General features: G+C 43.9%; 3 protein-coding genes across 7 annotated transcripts in view; 1 reads left to right on the top strand and 2 right to left on the bottom strand.

The window, feature by feature from the left end:
* The window catches only part of LOC127007861 (UDP-glycosyltransferase UGT5-like), an 84,157-nt gene that overhangs the window by 41,417 nt on the left and 19,156 nt on the right, over window positions 1-23,584 (bottom strand). The window lies entirely within an intron of this gene.
* Window positions 1,578-16,114, bottom strand: LOC127007863 (ATP-binding cassette sub-family G member 5-like). Its single transcript, XM_050879277.1, has 13 exons — window positions 15,949-16,114; window positions 11,435-11,501; window positions 10,994-11,111; window positions 10,133-10,338; window positions 9,467-9,611; window positions 8,170-8,296; window positions 7,096-7,241; window positions 6,191-6,401; window positions 5,777-5,894; window positions 4,802-4,895; window positions 4,165-4,303; window positions 2,699-2,902; window positions 1,578-2,271 (listed from the first exon to the last, which is right to left on the bottom strand). Exons 2-13 carry the CDS (start codon window positions 11,486-11,488, stop codon window positions 1,911-1,913), a joined length of 1,923 nt encoding a protein of 640 aa, XP_050735234.1. The 5' UTR covers window positions 11,489-11,501; window positions 15,949-16,114; the 3' UTR covers window positions 1,578-1,910.
* LOC127007860 (ATP-binding cassette sub-family G member 8-like) overlaps window positions 16,532-23,584 on the top strand; it is a 111,770-nt gene continuing 104,717 nt past the window's right edge. The window contains exon 1 of the mRNA XM_050879266.1: window positions 16,532-16,861. The gene's annotated coding sequence lies outside the window, so the exon portion shown is untranslated. The remainder of the gene's footprint in view (window positions 16,862-23,584) is intronic.

Raw genomic sequence — 23,584 nt, 5'->3', positions numbered from 1 at the left:
GGGGACTGTACTCATCAGCCGAGAAAGGAATTCGAGGAGGGAATATGGCACACGGCCCGCCAAGAAGCTTGGAGATGAGACCACAGGCCGTGAGGGGCGGAAGTGTGTGCAAGGCAGCTTCTTCCTCTCCGATCCTGCAACGGGGGTGCGTTTCCTGGTCGACACTGGCGCTCCCCGTTCCCTCCTGCCACCTGCACTATGGAAGAAGCCCCATCAACCGGCGTCCAACATCCAACTCGCCGCTGCCAACGGCACACCTGTACCAACGTACGGCCGTCGGCACCTGGATATCAGAATCGGCGGCCGCACATTCGAATGGAGCTTCATAGTGGCAGACGTCACTCTTCCCCTCCTTGTGGCAGATTTTCTAGCCCACTACCAGCTCCTCGTGGACGTCGCCAGATGTCGACTGGTGGACGCAGCCTCCCTCACCACCACCCCCATCGCCGCCGCTCCCACCAAGTTCGCCCTACAGGTTGTCGAAGTGACTGACGGCTTCGCTCACCTCCGTAACACCTACCCCGATGTCTTCAAGCCAGAACTCCGACAACAGCCAAAACATCCGGCAAAGCATGGAGTCTACCACCATATGAAGGCATCAGGCCTCCCGGTGTTCTCCAAATTTCGTCGTCTGGCCCCTGACAAGCTCGCCGCAGCAAAACGTACCTTCACCGAGCTCGAGCGTCTAGGCATCTGCCAGAAGGCGTCAAGCCCCTGGGCGTCACCACTTCCACTTCACATCGTTACGAAGAAGGACTGGCTCCCTCCGCCCCTGCGGGGACTATAGGCGCCTCAACGCAAGAACAGAGCCAGACCACCACCCATTGCCCCACATAGCCGACATCACCTCCTTCCTCCACGGCGCCAAAATCTTCTCAAAATTGGACCTACTGAAGGGCTACTACCAGGTCCCCACCCGGAGAACATCCCCAAAGACCGCCATCACCACGCCCTTCGGTACCTTCACATTTAATTACAGCTGTTTTGGCCTCCGAAACTCTGGCACCACCTTCCAACGGATGATGGACGGAATCCTAGGTGACTTACCCTTCTGCGCCTGCTACATAGACCACATCCTCATATTTTCTTCTTCTTGGGGCACCATCTCTCTCCTGCAGGCGTTTCACCCCTACCAGACAAGGTGACCGCAATGCGAAGATTCCCCACGCCCACACACCACCCCTCACCCCCCTTACTCTGGCCCCTACGAAGTCATCCAAAGAAAGAAGAAAGCTTTCCTGCTTCGTATAAAGGGCAGCGACGACTGGGTCTCCATCGACCGACTCAAGCCACCATACCTTCGAGACACGACCCCCCTCCTGTACGACTCTCCAGGGCGGGCCGTCCCCTCTCATTGCAACGGGACGTTTTTGCTGAGGGGGGAGTATTGTAGCGGGCTTCGCTTCAAACCCAATCACGACGCGAGGGACTCGAAGTCTATGCGCTAGATCCATGCTGATCCTGTAGCACCCGCTACAAGGTAAGCTGTGCGCGGCCTCTGTGATCAGCTTCGGTATTCGTACGTAAAATCTGTTCATGTCGCCCGGCTTTCGATATTAGGATAATGATACAATATGAAGGAAACTGTTGAGTGTAATGGGTTTACTGGTGCACACCGTCCCTGGAGTATGTGTGTGGTTCAGCATCACGAAACAGAGTGCAGCGGGACGGCCTCCTCCCGGAGAGATGTGCCAGGCGTCGTGCCCCGCGGCGACACGTCCCGGCGTGACGCACAGCCGCCCCGCCACCACGCCGACAACACACGTCGCACCAACTCACTAAACGAATCTCCGCCGTGAGGAAGGTTCATCCGGCGAGGGAAACACTGCGGGTCACGGTCATCACCAGCCCGTGGACCTCAGCCTGGGCATGTGTGGACTGGGAGACAGTTCGTGATGGGCGCCTCCACGTCAGTCCCTGAACTTGGACTTAATGAAGGAGGGCAGCGGCACCAGGTACAGCACCAGGTTCAGCACCAACATGCCGCCGAAGAAAGCGAAGGAAAGCCCGAAGTTCGACCAGAGATCAAGGTCCTGCCTGCCGAGGTCAAGGCCGTTCTCGGGAAAGTGGTAGCGCTCGAGGAGGTAGTACGTGCCGTTCCTGTAGCGGCAGCCGTACTCCGCGTTGTTGTCGGGGCACAGGACGCTGCCGTTCATGGGGAGGTTGGTCAGCCGGTCGAGGAAAGCCTGTTCGTGCAGCACAGCCGAGGCGTAGCGATAGACGATCACGTGACCCAGGTAGTAGAGCCAGTCGGGGAGGCGCACGAGTGACCTGCAGGGAGGAAGGGACGAGAATTAGGATTAAAGCCATGCCGGAGCCACCCCTTATAGTTACTGTTAGTAGTAGTAGTAGTAGTAGTAGTAGAAGAAGAAGAGGTCAACTGCAAACTTTCATCCACTGTCACTGTTTCTGGTCGGTATCCTTAGACGCTTCTGACTCTCACATCAACTATTTCCAAGGACCAAAACGGAGATCAATCAGGTTGAAATGAGTGATATTTAGGTTCATGGTACAGAAGAAGGGTCAAACTACCACCAGGGCCATAAAGTTACCCCTGGAAATGCCAACAACTCATACAAAAACCGTGTCAACTGTACGGGATTAAGCGCCGAAACGTTTAAGAATATATCCCTCTTTTTTCAGCCTCACCGGCACCACCACGTGACCTGCAGACGAAGAGCAGCAACCCGAGACTCACCTGAGGGACGCCGAGGCCACGAGGAGGTTGAGGGTGGTGAGGGCGACGGAGGTGGCGCCAGCCGAATACGAGGACTTGACGATGATCATGAGGGCGATGGTCTGCTGCTCCACGAAGGCCCACACCGCCCACAGCACCGAGCCAAACACCACCCAGCCCATCCAGTCCGGTCCCTCCACTTCAGTGTCCCCGAGGAAGAGTCCGCTGCTCGCCCGAGGAAGAAGGATTGAGCTTCGTGAAAGTAGGTTCCTGTGGTGCTCTGGGAGGGTTAATCTCGTGTTTGCAAGGGAGTTTTGTTTCTTTGTGTGTCTTCTGCTGTTGTATGTTTAGTTTGTGTTGTTTTGTAGGTGTTGTGTTGCCAAATATTTGATTGGTTGAAGAATCATTTCCTTGAGTGCTCCCATAGTTTACTGTTGTGAGTGGCAGAAAGGAGAATTGCGATGGAAACTTCCCTTCCCCCAAGCGTCTGCCCCTTATTTTCCAGGTAGTGTTGTTAAGGTGATGTTTACAGTCTTTTTTTTTTGTACCCTTTTGTCCGAGAGGTGTTTTTCGTTATACTCTGTCTATCATCATGCCCTCTTCTTCTAATCGTCCCCGCCGTCTGTCGTTATGCAACACACTCTTCTTTCCCTCTGTGTCTTATTTTAAACATGCAAGTACTATGCCTTATACCTTATGGATACACCCTGTTCCAAGTTCTGTTCCTCTCTAAACTTGCACTCACTCCCACTCTTCTTTCCCTCTGTGTCTTATTTTAAACATGCAAGTACTATGCCTTATACCTTATGGATACACCCTGTTCCTAGTTCTGTTCCTCTCTAAACTTGCACTCACTCCCACTCACTCACTCTCACAAGAAGACCCTGGCATCTTCCATCACCCTCAAGCAGAAGATGTGAAGGAAAGCATAATGTACCCCGTCCCTTCTACCTTATGCCCACCGTTGCCAGATTATCGTACTCAGAGCCTCGTATTTACCGGTTTCTAAGCCATGGCTATTATCAAAAAACACCAATAATTAACCATTTTAATGATAACTATATATAAAGGCAGTTATTGGGGTCGAGGAGGCTGTTTTTGTGTCGGATATCGGCCAACATAGGAGGCTGAGTACGACAATCTGGCATATCCCTTCCTACTTCTCTTGATCTCTCCCTGGGTTCTCCTCTCGGCCTATCCCTACTCCTCCTCATCTCTCCCTGTATTCTCTCCTCTGTGTTTCCTCCTCTTCCTCATCTCTCCCTGCATTCTCTCCTCTGTGTTTCCTCCTTTTCCTCATCTCTCCCTGCATTCTCTCCTCTGTGTTTCCTCCTCTTCCTCATCTCTCCCTGCATTCTCTCCCCTGTGTTTCCTCCTCTTCCTCATCTCTCCCTGCATTCTCTCCCCTGTGTTTCCTCCTTTTCCTCATCTCTCCCTCATTTCTCTCTTCTCCTCTGTCTTTGCTCCTCCTCCCCTTCCATACTCACAAGAAGACCACCGCGGCTGCTCCCATCACGCTCAGGTAGGACAGGGGCAGCGAGAAGAGGTTGTAGGTGAGGATGAAGAGCGGGCCCCTGTACAGCCCCTCCCTCGCCTCGTGGTAATAGCGGGTCCTGAGCGGCGCGACTGTGAAAGGGAAGGAGGCAGGGACGTGACTAGGAGGATCGGGAAGTTGTTGAGTAGATATTAGGAGAGGGTTTTTTTTTTTTTTTCGAAGGGGGTGTAATTTTTTTTTTTTTTTTGGCTGTTTTGTGTTCCTGTTTTTTGTTTGTGGTGTTTAGATATTAGGTTTATTTTTTAAGGGGGTGTAATTTTTTTTTTTGTCCGAGTGTTTTTTTTTTTTTTTGGCTGTTCTGTGTTCCTGTTTTAGTTTAAGGTGTTTGTGTTGTTTTTGTAGGTGTTGTGTTGCATTGCGTTGTGTTTTAGGTTGTGTTGTTGAGGTGATATTTCCACTTTTTTTGTACCCTTTTGTCCGAGAGGTGTTTTTCATTATAATCTATCTATCATCATTGTACTCGACCTATCATCATTATACTCTGCCTATCATCATTACACGCTACCTATCATCATCCTCCTTTGCTGTAAAAAAAAAATGGTCTACCTATCTACCTCACAAACACTCACAGGTCTTGGCGGTGACGGCGGTGGCGAGGAAGGCAGTCCCGGCCATGCAGTTGAAGAGAAGACCCCCACGACTCTGGAACGACCGCTGGAACGACTGGAAGGAGGAGGAACGCTGCGTCAGGAAGGTATATTCGTCAAAGAGGCAAAGGCTGGTATTGTTAGACGTTTTCGCCCTTCAAGTCAACTGTTTCCAAAGGTCGAAAAGGGGATCAGTCGGGTTCTCATGAGTGGTATTTTAGGTTCACGGTACAAAGGAAGGGTCAGACTACCACCAGGGTCATAAAACTACTCCTGGAAATGCCCACAACTCCTATGAAAGCCTTGTCAAATTTGTGTTCATGGGCGACGAAATGTTTGATAATACGACCCAAAGGCTATTCCCCTCATCATCATTCTACTTGTTTTTTTTATTAATGTTTGTTTGTCTGTTGTGTACTTTAAGACATTGACTACCCTGCCCTTTTGTCCCTCCATTTCTATAATCAATGTTCTCTCGTTCTTTTACTTCTCTCACATCGTTCTCACTTTCATTTTCTCCTTCGAATTAAACATTTGCCATATCTGTTGAACGGTCTATTAGTATTTATTAACAGTTATGTGACCAGTTTGGCATTTTCATTCCATTTTTGGGATTTTTTTTTTTTACAACAAAGGAGACGGCTTAAGGGCAACAAAAAGAGTGCAAATAAAAGACCGCTACTCACCGCTCCCAGTTGGTTAGAAATGTTGGATTTTCACAGATTCGACATGTTACAAACTCAGTCGTAAAAGAGTTATATAAAAAATCAGCAAAACCAACTTACCGCGCCTAGAAATACGGGTAAAAAAAGACAAATCAGCCCCATTATTGTCACTAAAGACTAATACCACGTTTGTAAAATCAGGCGTCATCGCTGAACACGCCCCCAGAGGCCTCCTGGTGACTGTTTGGGACGAGCACCACAGCAAGGGACGGAGAGCTCACGGAACACTAACCTCCAGGCCGAAGTAGAAGTTCCAGAGGAGGAAGAAGTAGGTCGGCAGGAGGAAGAGTCTGAAGAAGAGCTGCTGCAGGCCCACTCCGCTGCAGGGCGACAGCATGACGAAGGCGCGGCTGGAGGGAGGAAGGACAGAGACAAGAGGATGGTGAATGTGCTTGATATTAAAAAGGTATGTAGAGAAGGACTAATTTTTTACTACGTCATTGTTATTATTCTGTTTTATTAAGGTCATGCTATTTTTTTATTATTATTATCATTATTATCATTATTATTGTCATGAGATGCAAGGAAGAAAGTTTTCCTATACCAATCCAAGGCGTAACAACCCTCAAAAACTCATGAAACTCTTAAAAAACCCTCTTATCACAGCTCCCTCTCTCTCTCTCTCCCTCTCTCCCCCAGGGCCTACCCGAGCAGAGCCATCATGGTGGAGAAGACCCCGGGGCGACCGTAGGCGGAGAGCGGAACCTTGTGCTCGAGGTGGTCCAGGTCGGGCGGCGGGGCGGAGGACTTGCGGTACGGGCCTCCCTCCAGCTTGAACTTCTCCACCAACGCCGCGATCTGGTTGTTGGAGTCGATGAAGCGTTCCCGTGACCGTCTGTCCACCGTGGAGAGGCACACTGGCGACGACGGCAGGACGGGTGAGTAAAAGAGTTTAGTGTTACAGACGGTTAACGGTTAAGTAGGAACGAACTATTTGTAGGAAGGGTGACACAAATAAGGAGACAGAAGGACAGGTGAGAGTGAAGATGTTTGCAATATGTAGTGAAAATGGCATTAACTTCGTGATGTTATAGACGATACGAAGTAGATTAGAGTTAAAGGGACGAAGTATGCGAAGGTAGAGTGACATAATTAAGGAGACAGAAGGACAGGTGAGAGTGAAGGTTTTTACAATATGTTGTGAGAATGATATTAACTTTGTGGTGGTATAGATGATACGAAATAGATAAGGGTAATATAGACGTACTGTTATGTGAAGGTAGAGTGACACTAATAGAGAGACAGAAGGACAGGTGAAAGTAAAGGTGTTTGCAATATGTAGTGAAAATGGCATTAACTTTGTGGTGTTATAGACGATACGAAGTAGATTTGGGAAAGAGCGACGAAGTATGCAAACATCACAGGAGAACAGGAGCATATAGGTGTTTGTAGTCATATGTACAGTTGTCTCATATGTAGTTTTACGTGTGTTAAAAAGTAGGTATGACAGAAACTAACAGACATAGACAGAGAAAGAAGAAAACAAAAATCCCCTTCATACTGAGAAATCGCGGCTCGAAGATAGACAAAGTAAGCCAGTCGGGTACTCACGGTAATACATAAGCGGGTTCTCGAGCTCTGGGCAAGGGAATCCGATGCTCCTGAAGTAGTCGATCATGTGCCTGGTGGAGCCTGTGTAGACCACGTCCCCGAGACACAGGTAACTCACGCGGTCCAGGAACGGCAGGATGTCCGACCTGGCGGAGAAAATAGAATGAGAACCGAAGAGAGGCTGAGGATTAGAGCGGACTAAAGATTATAAGGAAAAGAGAAGTGGGAAGGTCGAGGAAATAGAGATGAGAGCAAAACATAAGGTTGAGGATTGGAACGGACAGGAGAGCATAAGATAAAGAGAAGTAGAAAGGCGGAGGAAATAGAGATGAGAGCAAAACATAAGGTGGAAGATTGGAACGGACAGGAAAGTATTAGATAAAGAGAATTGGGAAGCCCGAGGAAACAGATGTGACCCGAAGATAAGGTTGAGAATTGGAACGGACAGGAGAGTATAAGATAAAGAGAATTGGGAAGCCCGAGGAAACAGAGATGTGCCCCGAAGATAAGGTTGAGGATTGGAACGGACAGGAAGAGAAGAGAATGAAGGATGAGAAAACGAAAGAAAAGGCTGAGGATTAGGATGGAGAGAATAAAACGCATTAGGAAAGGACAAAGATGAGAAAGCAAGAGGCAATAGTGGAGGAGGAAAACAGATTGTTGATATTGTTTTTTTGTTGCTCGTAAACATAAAACCAGTGCGATCCAGACACGACAGAACTTGACTTGACAACGACATGAAGTTTTAGTGATAAGCAAGCGATAAGAGATAAAAAAAGAAAGGAAAAAGAAAGAAAGAAAAAAAGATAGAAGAATGTTTAGCAAGATAAGAGGCAAGTGTGTAAGGTGAAGAGCAGACAGTAAAACAATAACAGATAATGGAGCGATTTTACACTTAGAAGTTACTAAAAAGAGCCAGTTAAAAGTAAAGAATTAGAATTATAAATAGAATAAGAACCAGAAGACGTATAAAATAATAGCTTTCAGAAGGTTAATAAAAGTAAAAAGAATGAGAAGAATTAAAAGCTTAAGATAAAAGAAGCTGTCCAAAGGTTAATTACACGCGCCCCTCACCTGGGTTTCTCCATGGTGATGATCATGATGCGGTTGTACTTCTTGGCGTGGTTGCTCAGGATGGAGATGACGAAGTAGGTGTTGAGGGGATCGAGGCCCCACGCCGGCTCGTCCAGCAACACCACCACTGAAGGGAGGAATGGGGGAGAGGCTTAAGGAAAAGGGGACGGAGAATATTACAAGAGAAGGTATTTAAAGGTTTGAAAGGGAGGAACGGAAGGAGAGTTAAGGAAAAGAGGAAGGAGAATATAACAAGAGAAGGTATTTAATGGTTTGAAAGGGAGGAACGGAAGGAAAGTTAAGGAAAAGAGGAAGGAGATGATTACAAGAGAAGGTATTTAATGGTTTGAAAGGGAGGAACCGAAGGAGAGTTAAGGAAAAGAGGAAGGAGAATATAACAAGAGAAGGTATTTAATGGTTTGAAAGGGAGGAACCGAAGGAGAGTTAAGGAAAAGAGGAAGGAGAATATAACAAGAGAAGGTATTTAATGGTTTGAAAGGGAGGAACGGAAGGAAAGTTAAGGAAAAGAGGAAGGAGAATATAACAAGAGATGGTATTTAATGGTTTGAAAGGGAGGAACAGGGGAGAGTTAAGGAAAAGAGGAAGGAGATGATTACAGGAGAAGGTATTTAATAGTTTGAAAGGGAGGAACGGAAGGAGAGTTAAGGAAAAGAGGAAGGAGATTATTACAAGAGAAGGTATTTAAGGGTCTGAAAGGGAGGAACAGGGGAGAGTTATGAGGAAAAGAGGAAGGAGAATACTACAGGAGAAGGTATTTAAGAGTTTGAAAAATTACGAACAGAGGGGAAGGAGAATGGGATAAAAAGGAAGCTATTTATTACAAAAGAACCTATATGAGTGTTCAACATTAAGGAACAGAGAGCAACATGGCAAAAAAAAATGTAGGTTCTGAAAGGATAAAGGGGAAAAAGGATAATGAATGAACCGCTTTTAGATGGAAGAGGAAAAGATGAAAATAGATTATGAGAAACAGACACAGACAATGACAGACAGACAGGAGACACAGGCAAGCAAACTTCAAGTGTATGAAAGATAAATAAGTCAGGTAAATAATGAGGTCGAGAGATAGAGAGGAGAAAGCGACAAACAGACAAACAAACAAACACACAAACTAAGGTAAAATATAAAGGTCGAGAAAGAGAAAGAAAAAAACAAACAAAACAAAACAGTCACACACACACACACACCACAACCACCAAGCCTACAGGTACGTACGCACACACATATACAGGTAAACACAGGCAGACAGGTGTAACAGGCATCAGGTAACACTCACGCGGGTCCTTGATGAGCTGCACGCCGATCACGAGCCGCCTGTACTCAGAAGGCGTCAGCTGGTCCACCATCCTGTTGGCCACCTGCGTCAGAGCCAGGTCAGCCAACACCTGCCGCACACGAGCCGACCGCAAGGAGCTGCCGATCTGCGCACCGTCAGGAGGGGAAAAAAGGAGTGAAATGGAGCGATATATGTGATGGAGAAAAAGTTGTCTTGTCTGTAGTTTAGGGTCTTGAGTGTAAAATGGGTTGATGGGGCGATATATTAGTGGCAGACAAAAATGGTTATAGTTTTTGGTCTTAAATATAAAATGAGTTAATGGAAAAAGAAGGGTCACGTATCACCCTCCCTTACTCTTAGTCTCCAATACCTCCCTTTTCCTTCCCTTAGCACCATATGAACAATAGCTTGCTTACCCCTTAGCATCCCTTACCACCCTTACCCCAGCCCCTAAACACCATGCATACATCCCCTAGCCTTCCTTACCCCCATTTTCCCTTCCTTTAGCATCAAACTGACAATAACTTCCTTATCCATGGCCTCCCTTACCTCGTTTTCCCTTCCTTGGACATCATAAAGACAACAGCTTCCTTACCCCTCGCCTCCCTTACCCCCATCACACATACACACATAAAAATACGGACAGACAGGCAGACACTGGCGTACCTTTGCACTGAGGGACAGCTTGGCGGCGTAGTCCAGGGTTTGTTTAGCGGTGAGACCCTCCAGGAGCTGCGTCTTGTGGGTGACGTAGCCGCAGGAGTCCTGGAAGAGCCTCAGGGACATGGGGACGTGGTTGAGCAGGATCTGTCCCCTGGTGGGCCCCTGGGCACGCCGAGAGATGACCTCCAGAAGTGCCCGCTTACCGCTGCCTGTTGTGGAGTGGTGGAGTTAGTGGTTGTGGTGGTTGGTGGTGATGGTTGTTAGGGGTTGTGGTGGTTGTTGATGATGGTTGTTAGGGGTTGTGGTGGTTGGTGATTATGGTTGTTAGTGGTTGTGGTGGTTGGTGGTGATGGTTTTTGGGGGTTGTGGTGGTTGTTGAATTATGGTTGTTAGGGGTGTTGTGGTGGTTCTTAGTGGTGGTGGTTGAAGTGGTTGCTGGTGTTAGATCTTGTTATTGGCTGTTATTATTGGTTGTGGTGGTTTTGGTTGAGTTGTGAGGGTTGTGGTTGTGGATGGGTTGTCTCGTTTTCGTGGATCGATTCATTTGGTCTTTTGTGTTGACTGGGATGGAGTTAGTGTGATTGTGGAGTGTGGAGTGTATACCGCTTATCCTACCAGGGGAAGGATGTGTAAGGATATATCAGTAGGGATGGGCACGGGTGTATCTATGAGTAAGGGTGGACAAGGATTAGGTAAGGGCGAGCAAGGGTGAATCATTAAGAAAGGAAGGGTGAGCAAGGGTGAAAGGATGGGCAAGAGTGTATTTATAAGAAAGGAGATTCGAGCAAGGGTGTATCACTAAGGGAGGAAGGGTGCGTGAGGGTGACTGACTGACTAGAGGAGGAGGGTGTCAATTCGCCTCACCCTTGGAGCCGAGGATGGCCATGAGCTCCCCACCGTGGACCTCGAGGGTGACATCCTTGAGAATCACCCCTGTGGGAATATTGCCGACCAGCTTCTGCACGCACGACCCGGGCTCCACCTGGGGACGAGAGAGAGAGAGAGAGAGAGAGAGAGAGAGAGAGAGAGAGAGAGAGAGAGAGAGAGAGAGAGAGAGAGAGAGAGAGAGAGAGAGAGAGAGAGAGAGAGAGAGAGAGACAAAAAGAAAGAATGAATGGAAGAAAGAAAGAGAGAAGAAAAAAGGAAAAAATAGAAAGACAGACAGAGAGAAAGAATGAAAGAAAGAAATATAGAAAAAGTAGATAGATAGAAAGGAAAGAATGATATAGTAATGCTTATAGTAACAAGAATAATAATAATGATAATAATAATAATAGCAACAATAATAACAACAACAACACTTACAGGGCCGGTGTGGAAGACGCTGATGAGCTCCAAGACAAACTCGCTGTTCATCATCTTGGCGACACACCTGCGGAGGATCGGACAGGTGAGCGTGAGAGTCTTGTTTGTTATCCTTATGTCAGTCAGGCGATTTGTTATGTTATTGTGTTATTTGTTATTGTTATTTTGTTATGTTGTTTTTATTACGTCAGTTCAGGTGTTTTTTTTGTTGTTATGTTGTTATTTTTATTATTGTTTTTGTTGTTATGTCTTGTTATCACGTCAGTTCAGTTTTTTTTCGTTATGTTATTGTGTTATTTTTATTGTCATTTTGTTACTATATCTTTTTTTATTACGTCAGTTCAGGTGTTTCGTTTTGTTTTTGTTTGTTATCATGTCTGTCAGCTGTTTTGTTATGTGTTTGTTATCTCCAGTTTTTTGTGTTTTTTTGTCTTTTTTCCTTTCGTTTTTTTCTCATTCTTTTTCTCTTTTTCTTTGTCATTCTTTCTTTCTATCGATCTTTCTAATGTTATCCTTTTCTTTCTTTCTTCCTTCCTGTCTTTTAACTTTCTACCTTTTTGTCGGTTTTTGCTTGTTTGTTTCTGTATGTTCATCCATCTATCCACCTGTTTGCTCCCCCCTTCCCCCTCTCCCCCCTCCAGCACCGTTTACCGTTTCTACATCTCTTTTCTTTTCTTATGATTGTCCTTTTTTCTTCTCCTCTTTCTCATTTATTTGTATCTTTTCACCTGTCCATTTATCTGTCTACCTGTTCCCCCACCCTTCATCCTTCCCCTTTCCCCTACCTGCACCGTTTACCGTTTCTACATCTCTTTTTTTATGATTGTCCTTTTTTCTTCTCTTTTTTTGTATTTTTTCACCTGTCCATCTCTGTTTACCGTTTCTACATCTGTTTTTTTTATGGTTTAAGTTTTTTTCTTTTCTGTTTTGTTTCTTCTTCCTCCGTCTGTTCTTTTGTTTTTGTTTTCTTTTTTTTCTTTGTTACATGTTTTATCGTTTTACTTTTGTTCTTCTTTTTCATTTTCTCATTTTTTTCTTCTTTGTTTTATCACCTCGTTCCATCCTCCTCCTCTCTTCCTCCTCCTCATCTTCGTCTTCCTCCGCCTCTTCTTCCCACGTATATCTTCCTCTCACACTCCCTCTCTCCCTCCCTTCCGCCATTCCTCTCCCATGGTACAGTTACACACACACACACACACACACACACACACACTAACTGGCAGCGGCTGGATATGTAAGTATGTGTGTACGTGAGAGGGTTGCCGGCTGTTCTTTTCCTTCCCTGCCTCGTCCCTGCTGCTGTGGTCCCAAGCCCTGACCACCGCCGCCTTCACCGCACCGACACAGCACTTGGACAGCTTTTTCCGACTCTCACGACGCGCGGATTGAGGACACAGGAGCGCTAATGAGGCACCTGATTCATATTTTTTTTTTCTATTCCTTGTTTTAGATTTGAATTTCGTCTTGTTTCTTTAAGGTTAAGGAGATAAACCGTTATGTTTCTTAGCGAATTTATAGTTTTTTCTTAACTTTCCAACGCGTTTATTGTGTTAAAAAATCATAGTTCTTTTGGTTCACCCTTAAAAACTAACACTGGTATAGTTTAATGTTAAGTCTTTAAGGTTAAGGAGATGAACCGTTAATTTTGTGTCTTAGCGGATATATAGTTTTTTTTTAATATTTCAACGCGTTTATTGTGTTAAAAATATCATAGTTCCTTTGGTTCCCCCTTAAAAACTAACACAGATATAGTTTAATGTTAACTCTTTAAGGTTAAGGAGATGAACCGCTAATTTTGTGTCTTATGGATATATAATTGTTTTTTTGTTGTTTTGTTTTTACCTTTCAACGCGTTTATTGTGTTAAAAATATCATAGTTCTTTTGGTTCACCCTTAAAAACTAACTCTGATATTTAAGGTTAAGGAGATAGACTGTTAATTTTGTGTCTTAGAGGATTTATTGTTTTTTTTATTCACCTTTCAACGTGTTTATTGTGTTCTTTTGGTTCACCCTTAAAAACTAACACTGGTATAGTTTAATGTTGTCTTTAAGGTTAAGGAGATAGACCGTTTATTTTGTGTCTTTGGGATTTCTTTATTTCTTTATTTCTTTATTTCTTTCTTTCTTTCTTTTTTTTTTTTACCTTTCAACGCGTTTATTGGGTTAAAAATATCATAGTCCTTTTGGTTCACCCTTAAAAACTAACACTGATGTAGTTTATGTTTCGGCTTTTATTTCACGGTTAAGGAAATCATCATATTGTTGACGCTGCAGTTCCTTCCCATTTGCTTTATGATTCATCGTTTGTTTTATATCCTTTGTCTTAGAGTAGTGTACCTATCGCCTCTTTCTTCACGGTTAATGAACTAATTATACCGTTAACGTTGCAGGTCATTCACAGTTTGTTTGTTTTTCCTTAACTCATTTGCATTTTTTTTTTAATGCAACGGCTTTTTATTTTTTATTTTTTTTATTTTTTTAGAGTTAACGGAATACATCAAGAAAGAAGAAAAAAATCCGTAATATGCGATGTTTTTTTTTATATATCTCTTAATCTAATGGAACTTTCAAGGCTTTCATTGTTTACCTTAAAAATGCCACGATCGTTTTTGTGTCCCTTAATTAACTTCTTTTTTTTTTTTTTTACAATCAATGGAATACATCAAGAAAAAAAATCCGTAATATGCGGGTTTTTTTCATATCTCTTAAGCTAATGGAACTTTCAAGGCTTTTATTGTTTACCTTAAAAATACCACGTTCGTTTTTGTGTCCCTTAAAAGCTAACAAACACTGAAAGAAAGGATTATAATTATCTTGGAGACACTGGGTTGGAATTGTTTTTTTCTTATATCTTAATCTAATGGAACTGTCAAGGCTTTTATTGTTTATCTTAAAAATACCACGTTCGTTTTTGTGTCCCTTAAAACTTAACAGACAGTGAAAGAAAGCATTATAAGTATCTTGGAGACACTGGGTTGGGATTGTTTTTTTTCTTTTTTTACGTCTCAAACTAATGGAACTTTTGTCTTTTTTTTACGGTTAAGGAAACACAACAAAGAGCAAGAATAAAAAAAAAAATAATGTTAAGGTTTGTTTTGTATCTGTCTTCAACTCGGCGTTAGCATTGTTGTTCATTCTTGTATACGTGACGGTTTTGTTTTCTTCTCGACTAATGACACTTCCGAGACATCCATCGTTTCTTGAGGGTAATGCATTTTTTTTTTTTTGTGTGTGTGTGTGTGCGTGTGTGTGTGTGTGTATGTGTGTGTGTGTGTGTGTGTGTGTGTGTTTTCCCTCAAGACCGATCAGGCTGTGCGGTGGTATTCCATTTTCTCTTCGGGTAATGCATCTTTCAGTGTGTATATTTCTTTATCTTAAAAATACCACGTTCGTTTTTGTTCTCCCTTAAAACCTAACAGACGGTGAAAGAATGGGTTATCTTGGAGACACTGTGTTGGCATTGTAACTTATTTTCCCTCATCAAGTTTTCATTTTCTCTTTAACTAACGCAACTTTCAAGGCGTGTATTGTTTCTCAGTCCTTTTTGTTCTTCTTTGAAACCTAAAAGCCAGTGATTATAATTGGAGACATCGTGTTTGTTTGGTATCTGATTCCCCTCCATGAACGTCTCTTTTTTTCTGTCTCCAAGGCGTCTATTGTTTCATAGTTCCGCGATCCTTTTTATGTTCTCATTAAACCTAACATAGAGTGATTACATATTGGAGACATAGGATTAGCACCGTATCGGATTCTCCTACATCAACTTTTCCTTTTCTCTCTTAACTAATACGACTTTCAAGGCATAAATCTTTTCTGAATGATGCTGCAACAATCCTTTTAGTTTGCCCTTAAAAAAAAAGACCATTTAGCTTGACGGAGGATTATATTAGCGACACACTGTTAGCCTTGTCACGAACTCTCACACAGGTACTCTCTCTTTTGTCTTTCTCTCCAGCTAATGATCCTTTAAAGGGCGTTAATTGTTCCTCCTAAAGGGTGTTCTGGCCCCTCTGTGTTCACGCCCTCGACCTCTCAGGCGGATTAACCTTTGAGGAGGAAAAGGGAGCATTCATTGTGGTAGTGTTTTGTCCCGCGTCACACACCTGAACGCCCCGGATCATTAGCGAGTCAGTGAGTTCCGGGCAGGTGTGTGTGTGTGTGTGTGTGTGTGTGTGTGTGTGTGTGTGTGTGTGTGTGTGTGTGTTATAACTGGACACTGTTGGGAAAAGTTAGTAAGGAAAGGGAGAAAGAGATGGAAATTTAGGGTATACTGAAGAAAAAATATTGAAAGGAAGATGTGTGTATTTCATGTGTGTGTGTGTGTGTGTGTGTGTGTGTGTGTGTGTGTGTGTGTGTTCCCCTTGACTTACACACACACACACACACACACACACACACACACACACACACACACACACAAGACTCGCACCGCCCCGCCTCCTTCCCCCTCCTCTCCGACACTTCCCGTCACTAACACGTTCACTCCCACCACACATCACCCTCGCGTCCTTACCTGAGTGGAGCGTTAATGAGTATTGATTCAGGAACAGGTGGGACAGGTGCGACGCTCAGCTCTCCTCTATTTCCCTATTTCTTCACGGGGCAGCGCTGAGGGGGACGCTGACCTTCCCCGCTGGCTGCCTCGGCGCTGCTGGTCCCCGCGTGCAGTGGAGACCCTCGCTGGGTTCGTCAAACTCTTCCGTCACCAGAATCCGGGCTTGTGATTGGCTGTTCTTTGTGTCGTCACCGCGTTCCAGTCATCCCATTGGTCCTTTGGCGTGACGGAGTTTGTTTATGCGCAGCGTCATTCATTGGCCGTGACGTCACCACTTTTTGGACTTCCTGATTGGCTGCGGCCGCTTAGGTAGTCGTGAAACGTTGCTATTTCCGCGAATCGCACCAAATCAGCATAAAAGACCCCCACAAACCATGATTTTTGCACCTTAACCTCCCTTACAAGAACCTAATAACCCCCACAACCCTCAAGAGTACCCACGAAAGCCCCAACAACCTCCCACAAGCCTTCAGGAGCGGCAAGAGTTCAAATCGCTAAAGAAAACGGGGCACCAAACTGGAGGTCGCGTGTGCGGGCCTCCAGCTGGTGACTCCAACGCTCACTCAGGAGGCGGCAGGTGACCCCGACGCGGCTGCTCGCTCCTCCACGTCCCTCAGCGTCCGTCCAGGGCCATGCTAGCGACGCGGCGATAGTGCTGGTAGTGTTAGTGTTAGTGCAGTGCCGTGCGTTGTGTAGTGCGGCGGGAGGTGTTTGGAGTGCTTTAAAAACAGTGTGAGGAGGAGGATTAACAGCAAGAGGGATTCGTATATAGAAGAGGACGCCAACACCACCACCAACACCACCACCACCGCTGCTCCCCCCCCCTCCCCCCTCACCACCACCAGCACCACCTCCCCCCTAGGACCGCAAGGTGAGTCCCGGTGGTAATGAACGGATAGGAATTCTTTGACGCAAGGGTGGGCACGATGGGCGTATAAGGGTAAGGGTGTGGGGGAAGGGTTAGGGGGGGGGGTTGTTAGGGTGAGGGTCAGTGGGTCCGTGTGCGTGTGGAATTTTGGGGTTGTAATGTGGCGTAACGTTCCTCCTAGTGTTTGTGGGGGGGAGGGGGTTGTGAGTGGGGGGAGGGGGGGGATGTATGAATGTATGTATGTATGTATATGTGTCTGCTTCCCTTTCATTCTTTTACATTCACCTGTTACCAAAAAAAAAAAAAAAAACTGTAATATTCATGCCAGAGAGAGAGAGAGAGAGAGAGAGAGAGAGAGAAGTTAGGCGGGAAGGTAGTATGACAGTAGCAGGGAAGAGGCGTATGTGTGTGTGTGTGTGTGTGTGTGAAATAGATAGGAGTTGACAGGGTGGAAGGGGAAGGGAAGGGAAAGGAAGTTATGAATATGCAAACAATAGATAGTGAACAGGCGGCGAATGAAGTTAGAATAGAAGTTACTTAGTGAATAGGGTAAAGGGAGAGGAAGAAGGGGTCACGTAGATGTACCAAAGATAAATAAGGAAACAGCCACAAAAGAAGATAGGATAAAAATAACTAGATGGCAATATATATAAGATTACCAGGCATTAGAAGTGTGTGTATATGTGTGTTAGGATAAAAGGAAAGGAAAAAGGAGAATCATATGGGTGTTTGGGTACAGAAGAAGGAAAAAAAGGAGTAGGAGGAAGTTTTGCAGATAGGAAGGAAGTTACAATGAGAGACGTAACGTAGGAAGTATAGCAGTAATAGGTATGTGTACGCGTGGGAGAGAGTGGAGGAGGAAGGGGGGGAGGGAGGAAGTTATGTCGTGGAGGTGGGAGGAAGGGAGGTTGGTCAGGTCACGAGGGGGAGCCAGATTGAGGTCAGGGAAATGTTGAGGGGTCGTGTGTGCATGGGAAGGGACGGAGGAATGAATGAACGTATTTGTGAAGGGAATGTGAGTTGAGGTTCCATATGGGGTTGGTAATTTGGTTGAGGTTGAGAATGGTACAAGAAGGAAGGGAAGAGATGAATAGATGGATGAATGTTAAAAGAAGGGAAGGAATGAATGAACGTATGTGTGAAGGGAATGTGGGTTGAGGTTCCATATGAGGTTGATAATTTGGTTGAGGTTGAGAATGGTACAAGAAGGAAGGGAAGAGATGGATAGATGGATGAATGTTACAAGAAGGGAAAGAATGAATGGATGAGATAACTTTGGACTATGAGTGTAAGTTCGTGTGTGTGTGTATGTGTTTGTGAAGTGGTTGGTTAGTCCTTTTTCTTTTAATTGGTTAAAAAAGACTATCACGTTTAAGGGAGGAATGAAATACGTTGGGGATCAGTGTTAGAATACAACCCCAATGAAAGGAAATGAAAGGAAATGGCGCTAACGAGGTAAAGGAAGAAGTTGAAAATGAAATACTGAAAGACTTAAGCTGCAGTAAAAGAAGAAAAAAGGATAAAGGGTTAAAAATGAAAGTCTGAAAGTTATGTTAAGTGGACATACCCAAAATTACATCAACAAAACATGAACACCAGCCATTGGAAATAAAAGCGAAATCACAGAAAGGGAAAGGAAGAGAAAGACTGTTTAAAAGAAAATTATTTAATATGTTGAAAAAGGAAGTCTGAAAGCTATGTTAAGTGGACATACCCCAAATTACATCAACAAAACATGAACACCAGCCATAGGAAATAGAATACGAAATCACGGTAAGGAAAAGAAAGAGAAAGACTGTCTGCTTAAAAGAAAATTATTTAATATGTTAAAAATGGAAGTCTGAAAGCTATGTTAAGTGGACATACCCCAAATTACATCAACAAAACATGAACACCAGCCATAGGAAATAGAATACGAAGTCACGGTAAGGGAAAGAAAGAGAAAGACTGTCTGCTTAAAATAAATATCCAAAAATGAGAAAAAATCCATACAACAGATGGAAAATATAAGAGGTGACAGTAATGGAAAAAAAAGAGATTGTCTGTTATAAAGGAAATCCTCAAGCCTTGCGTAACAGCCATAGACCACAGAATAAAAGGTCACAGTAAAAGTTCAAAAGGAAAACAGAACCCAGAACCCTTGAGCAACAGCCACAGAAGACACAGACAACCATAGTAACAGAACGGACTTAAACAGAAAAACCCATAGAGAGCAAACAGCCTTAGTAAACAGAAACAGACATAGACAGAAAAAATTGAGAAGAAACACCCATAGGAAACAGAAACAGCCGTAGAAACAGATAGGCCTAGAGGAAATAGCCACAAAAAAGACATGCAAACAGAAATAGCCAGACAAACAGTAACAGACATAGAAAACAGAAAGAGCAAAAAGAAAACAGACAAAACAGAAACAGACATAGAAACAGAGGCTTAGAAAACAGATAGACATAAAGGAAATAACTACAAAAAAGACATGCAAAACAGAAATAGCCAGATAAACAGTAACAGACAGAAAACAGACAGATAAAAAAGAAAACAGACATAGAAACAGACACTTAAAAAACAGAATCAACCATAAAACAAAACACAAGAAACAGAATCATGGGGTCACAATGTGGGTCTGGAAGGTACTCGGAGTTGACGTCACCTCCACCTAACCTCATATCCTGTGCCACATACCTGTCTGCGCGCTTCCTTTCAATCAGGGGGGGCCAGCCGATCCAATCCTACCTGTGTGACCCTCTTTCCCTCTGCCTACCTGCGCCGCCACACCTGTATCACCTTTGTAGGCACGTAACTCACCTTTGATATTGTGCTGGATGGGAGGAGATAAAGGAAAGGTCAACGAAGCAGGATAGCGAGACGAGAGAACCGACTTTTGTTAGTGTTGCTAGATAGCGGTCTCGGGTATAGGAGAAGGACTGTAGAGTGGGTTAGATTATGTTAAGTTAGGGTTAGGCTAGGTTAGGTTAGGTTAGGTTAGGTTAGGTTAGAAACAAGGATTAGAAGTAAGGGATGGAGTCTAAAGAGGGTTAGGACATGTTAAGTTAGCTAAGGTTGGTATAGTTAGGTTAGAAAGAACGATTAGGAAGGATTAGAAGTAAGAGATGGAGTCTAAAGAGAGTTGGATTATGTTACGTAAGCTAAGGTTGGTTTAGTTAGGTTAGAAAGAGCGATTAAGAAGGATTAGAAGTAAGGGATGGAGTCTAAAGAGGGTTAGATTGTGTTAAGTTAGCTAAGGTTAGGTTAGGTTAGGTTAGAAACAAGGATTAGAAGTAAGGGATGGAGTCTAAAGAGGGTTAGGATAAGTTAGCTAAGGTTGGTATAGTTAGGTTAGGAAGGACGATTAGGAAGGATTAGAAGTAAGGGATGGAGTCTAAAGAGGGTTGGATTATGTTATGTTACTTAAGGTTGGTTTGGTTAGGTTAGAAAGAACGATTAGGAGGATTAGAAGTAAGGGATGGAGTCTAAAGAGAGTTGGATTATGTTATGTTAGCTAAGGTTGGTTTGGTTAGGTTAGGAAGGACGATTAGGAAGGATTAGAAGTAAGAGATGGAGTCTAAAGAGGGTTGGATTATGTTATGTTACCTAAGGTTGGTTTAGTTAGGTTAGGAAGGATTAGAAGTGAGGGAAGGAATCTATAAAGAGGGTTAGATTATGTTAAATTAGCTAAGGTTGGTTAGGTTAGGTTAGAAGTGATGATTGAGAAGGATTAGAAAGATTAGAAAGGACGAGAAGTTTGATCTTTGTTTGTGTTTCTGATGAGTGGAGATTAAAGAGATATAGGAAGGAATTTAGATTATGTTGTTAGATGAGAGGTTTACTTAGGTTAGACTAAATTAGGAGGGAAGAGAGAGACCAGATGTTTGTTAAATGTTCCTGATCAAAGAAATAAGAAAAGGAACCTGGAATGGATTAGGGTAAGTTAGGTTAGGTTAGGATAGAGGAGGAGGAGAGCTTTGTTAGTGATCGTTATTGATGGAAATTAAATACAAAAAACAGAGGAAAAGAAAACAAAGAAAAGTAAGTTCATTAAGTAATAGTTGAAGCAAAGGACTCGTGCGTGAAGATTGACTTTGAGTTTGCTGAAAGAGTAAGTTCATTAAGTAATAGTTGAAGCAGAGGACTCGTGCGTGAAGAGTGAATCAGAGTTTGCTTAAATAGTGTGTTCGTCAGTCCATTCATTGTGTTCTTAGGAGGGAGAACGTGAGGTTACATCAGCGGGAGCTTATTCAGTGATCAACTTCGTGCAGAGGAGATGGATCAGACTCCCTTAATTGAATAGCTTACGGGGGTTTATTCAGTTTGACCTGTTTGTGTAGAGACGTGAGGTTCGGTCGCTTGGGGTACATTCAGTTCAAAGATTTCATAAAGAGGGACAGAAAAGGAGCCAGAGAGAGGGACTTGAGAGTAAGAAAAGAAAAATATTGTTCGTGTTTAGATGTCAGGTTGAGTATTTTGGAGTGTGTACAGTTTAAAGAGTTAAAAGAGAGGAAATGAAGAGAGGGAAAAGAAAGGACAGAAAAAGAAAGTGAGAGAGAGGGATTTGAAAGGAAGAGAAAAGGTTAAATGTTTGTGTTTAGACGTGAGGTTGAGTTGCTTGGAGTACATTCAGTTCAAAGATTTAATAGAGAGGGACAGACAAGGAGCGAAAGAGATTGACGTGAGAGGAAGAAAAGAGGATAAATGTTTGTGTTTAGACGTGAGGTTGAGTTGCTTGGAGTACATTCAGTTCAAAGATTTAATAGAGAGGGACAGACAAGGAGCGAAAGAGATTGACGTGAGGAAGAAAAGAGGATAAATGTTTGTGTTTAGACGTGAGGTTGAGTTGCTTGGAGTACATTCAGTTCAAAGATTTAATAGAGAGGGACAGACAAGGAGCGAAAGAGATTGACGTGAGAGGAAGAAAAGAGGATAAATGTTTGTGTTTAGACGTGAGGTTGAGTCGCTTGGAGTACATTCAGTTCAAAGATTTATAGAGAGGGACAGACAAGGAGCGAAAGAGGGAGACGAGAGGAAGAAAAGAGGATAAATGTTTGTGTTTAGACGTCAGGTTGAGTTGCTTAGAGTACATTCAGTTCAAAGATTTATAGAGAGGGACAGACAAGGAGCGAAAAAGAGAGAGACTTGAGAGGAAGAAAAGAGGATAAATGTTTGTGTTTAGACGTGAGGTTGAGTTGCTTGGAGTACATTCAGTTCAAAGATTTATAGAGAGGGACAGACAAGGAGCGAAAAAGAGATTGACTTGAAAGGAAAAAAAGAAGAATGTTTGTGTGAAGAATCAAAAAGGTGAAAGTACAACGAAATGTCAACAAGACCACAACGTACGAAAGGTTAGATCAGCCAGTGAGAGTTGACGTTCACTTTCTCTACGTAACTAATGGAAAAAAAAAAAAACTTTGAGCACGCGAAAGCACAACAGCGAAAGCGAATTAATAAAGTGAAGTGACGCGAAGTGAAAATGAGTGAGTGAAGTGAAGCGTCCCCAGCACACGATTTATGAGAGATCACGTCAGTTAGAGGTTGCTTCGGTTTTCTCTTAATTAACTTTTTTTTTTTTAATGGTATTACGAGAAGAGATATATAGAGTTGAATAGCCTTTAATGTTTTGTTTGTTTGCTTGTTTTGTTGTTGTTGTTGTTGTTGCTGTTGTTGTTGTTGTTGCTCCCACGCCCCGCAATGAACTGTATCTCAATCTGTTACATCACTTCCGCGCCTGATTGACTAACTCTCTCTCTCTCTCTCTCTCTCTCTCTCTCTCTCTCTCTCTCTCTCTCTCTCTCTCTCTCTAGCCGCCCCCCCCCCCCCCCATCCCCCCCTTCATCGGACAAGGCCATAAATCACGCTTCACGCTGCTCTCTCATCACATTTCTCACGCTTGGTGGAATGTGCCCGAGCAAGCATCAACGTCATCATCAGCCTCATCAACATCATCATCATAAGCATCAGGAGGGGCGAGGGAAAGGAAAGTAAACAACCCACAGGAGAGATCTTAAGCGCCAGGTCACGTTGGGGTCTTTGGGAGTGGCAGAAGGGAAGAGGAAAGAAGAAGAAAGGGAAGAGAGGAGAGGAGAAGTAAGAGTTGATTAGCGAAGAGAGGAAATGAAAGAGAAAGGGGAGGAAGAGATGTGTGGGAAAGAACGGGTGATTTGAGTCATACGAGAGAAGAGGAAGGAAGAAAGGGAGGAGAGGAAGAGAAGAGAAGAAGAGTTGTTAGAGCGATTGGAGAGAGTGAAACAAGAGGAAAAGGAAAGAAGGGAAAAGAGGGATGATGATAGGGATTTCAGAGTAACACAAGAGGGAAAGAAGATAGGAAGGAAAGAAAGAAGGGAAGAGAGGAGAGATAAGAGTGAAATGAGAGTGATACGAGAGGAGAGGAAGAAAAGAGAGAAAGAGAGAGAGATTTGAGAGGAAGAAAAGAGAGAAAGAGAGAGAGATTTGAGAGGAAGAAAAGAGAGAAAGAGAGAGAGATTTGAGAGGAAGAAAAGAGAGAAAGAGAGAGATTTGAGAGGAAGAAAAAAGAGAAAGAGAGAGAGATTTGAGAGGAAGAAAAGAGAGAAAGAGAGAGAGATTTGAGAGGAAGAAAAGAGAGAAAGAGAGAGATTTGAGAGGAAGAAAATAGAGAAAGAGAGAGAGATTTGAGAGGAAGAAAAGAGAGAAAGAGAGAGAGATTTGAGAGGAAGAAAAGAGAGAAAGAGAGAGATTTGAGAGGAAGAAAAAAGAGAA

This window comes from Eriocheir sinensis, chromosome 36 (genome assembly GCF_024679095.1).
Source record: "Eriocheir sinensis breed Jianghai 21 chromosome 36, ASM2467909v1, whole genome shotgun sequence".
Taxonomy (NCBI): Eukaryota; Metazoa; Arthropoda; class Malacostraca; order Decapoda; family Varunidae; genus Eriocheir; species Eriocheir sinensis.
This window is presented reverse-complemented; position numbering and strand designations above follow the sequence as displayed.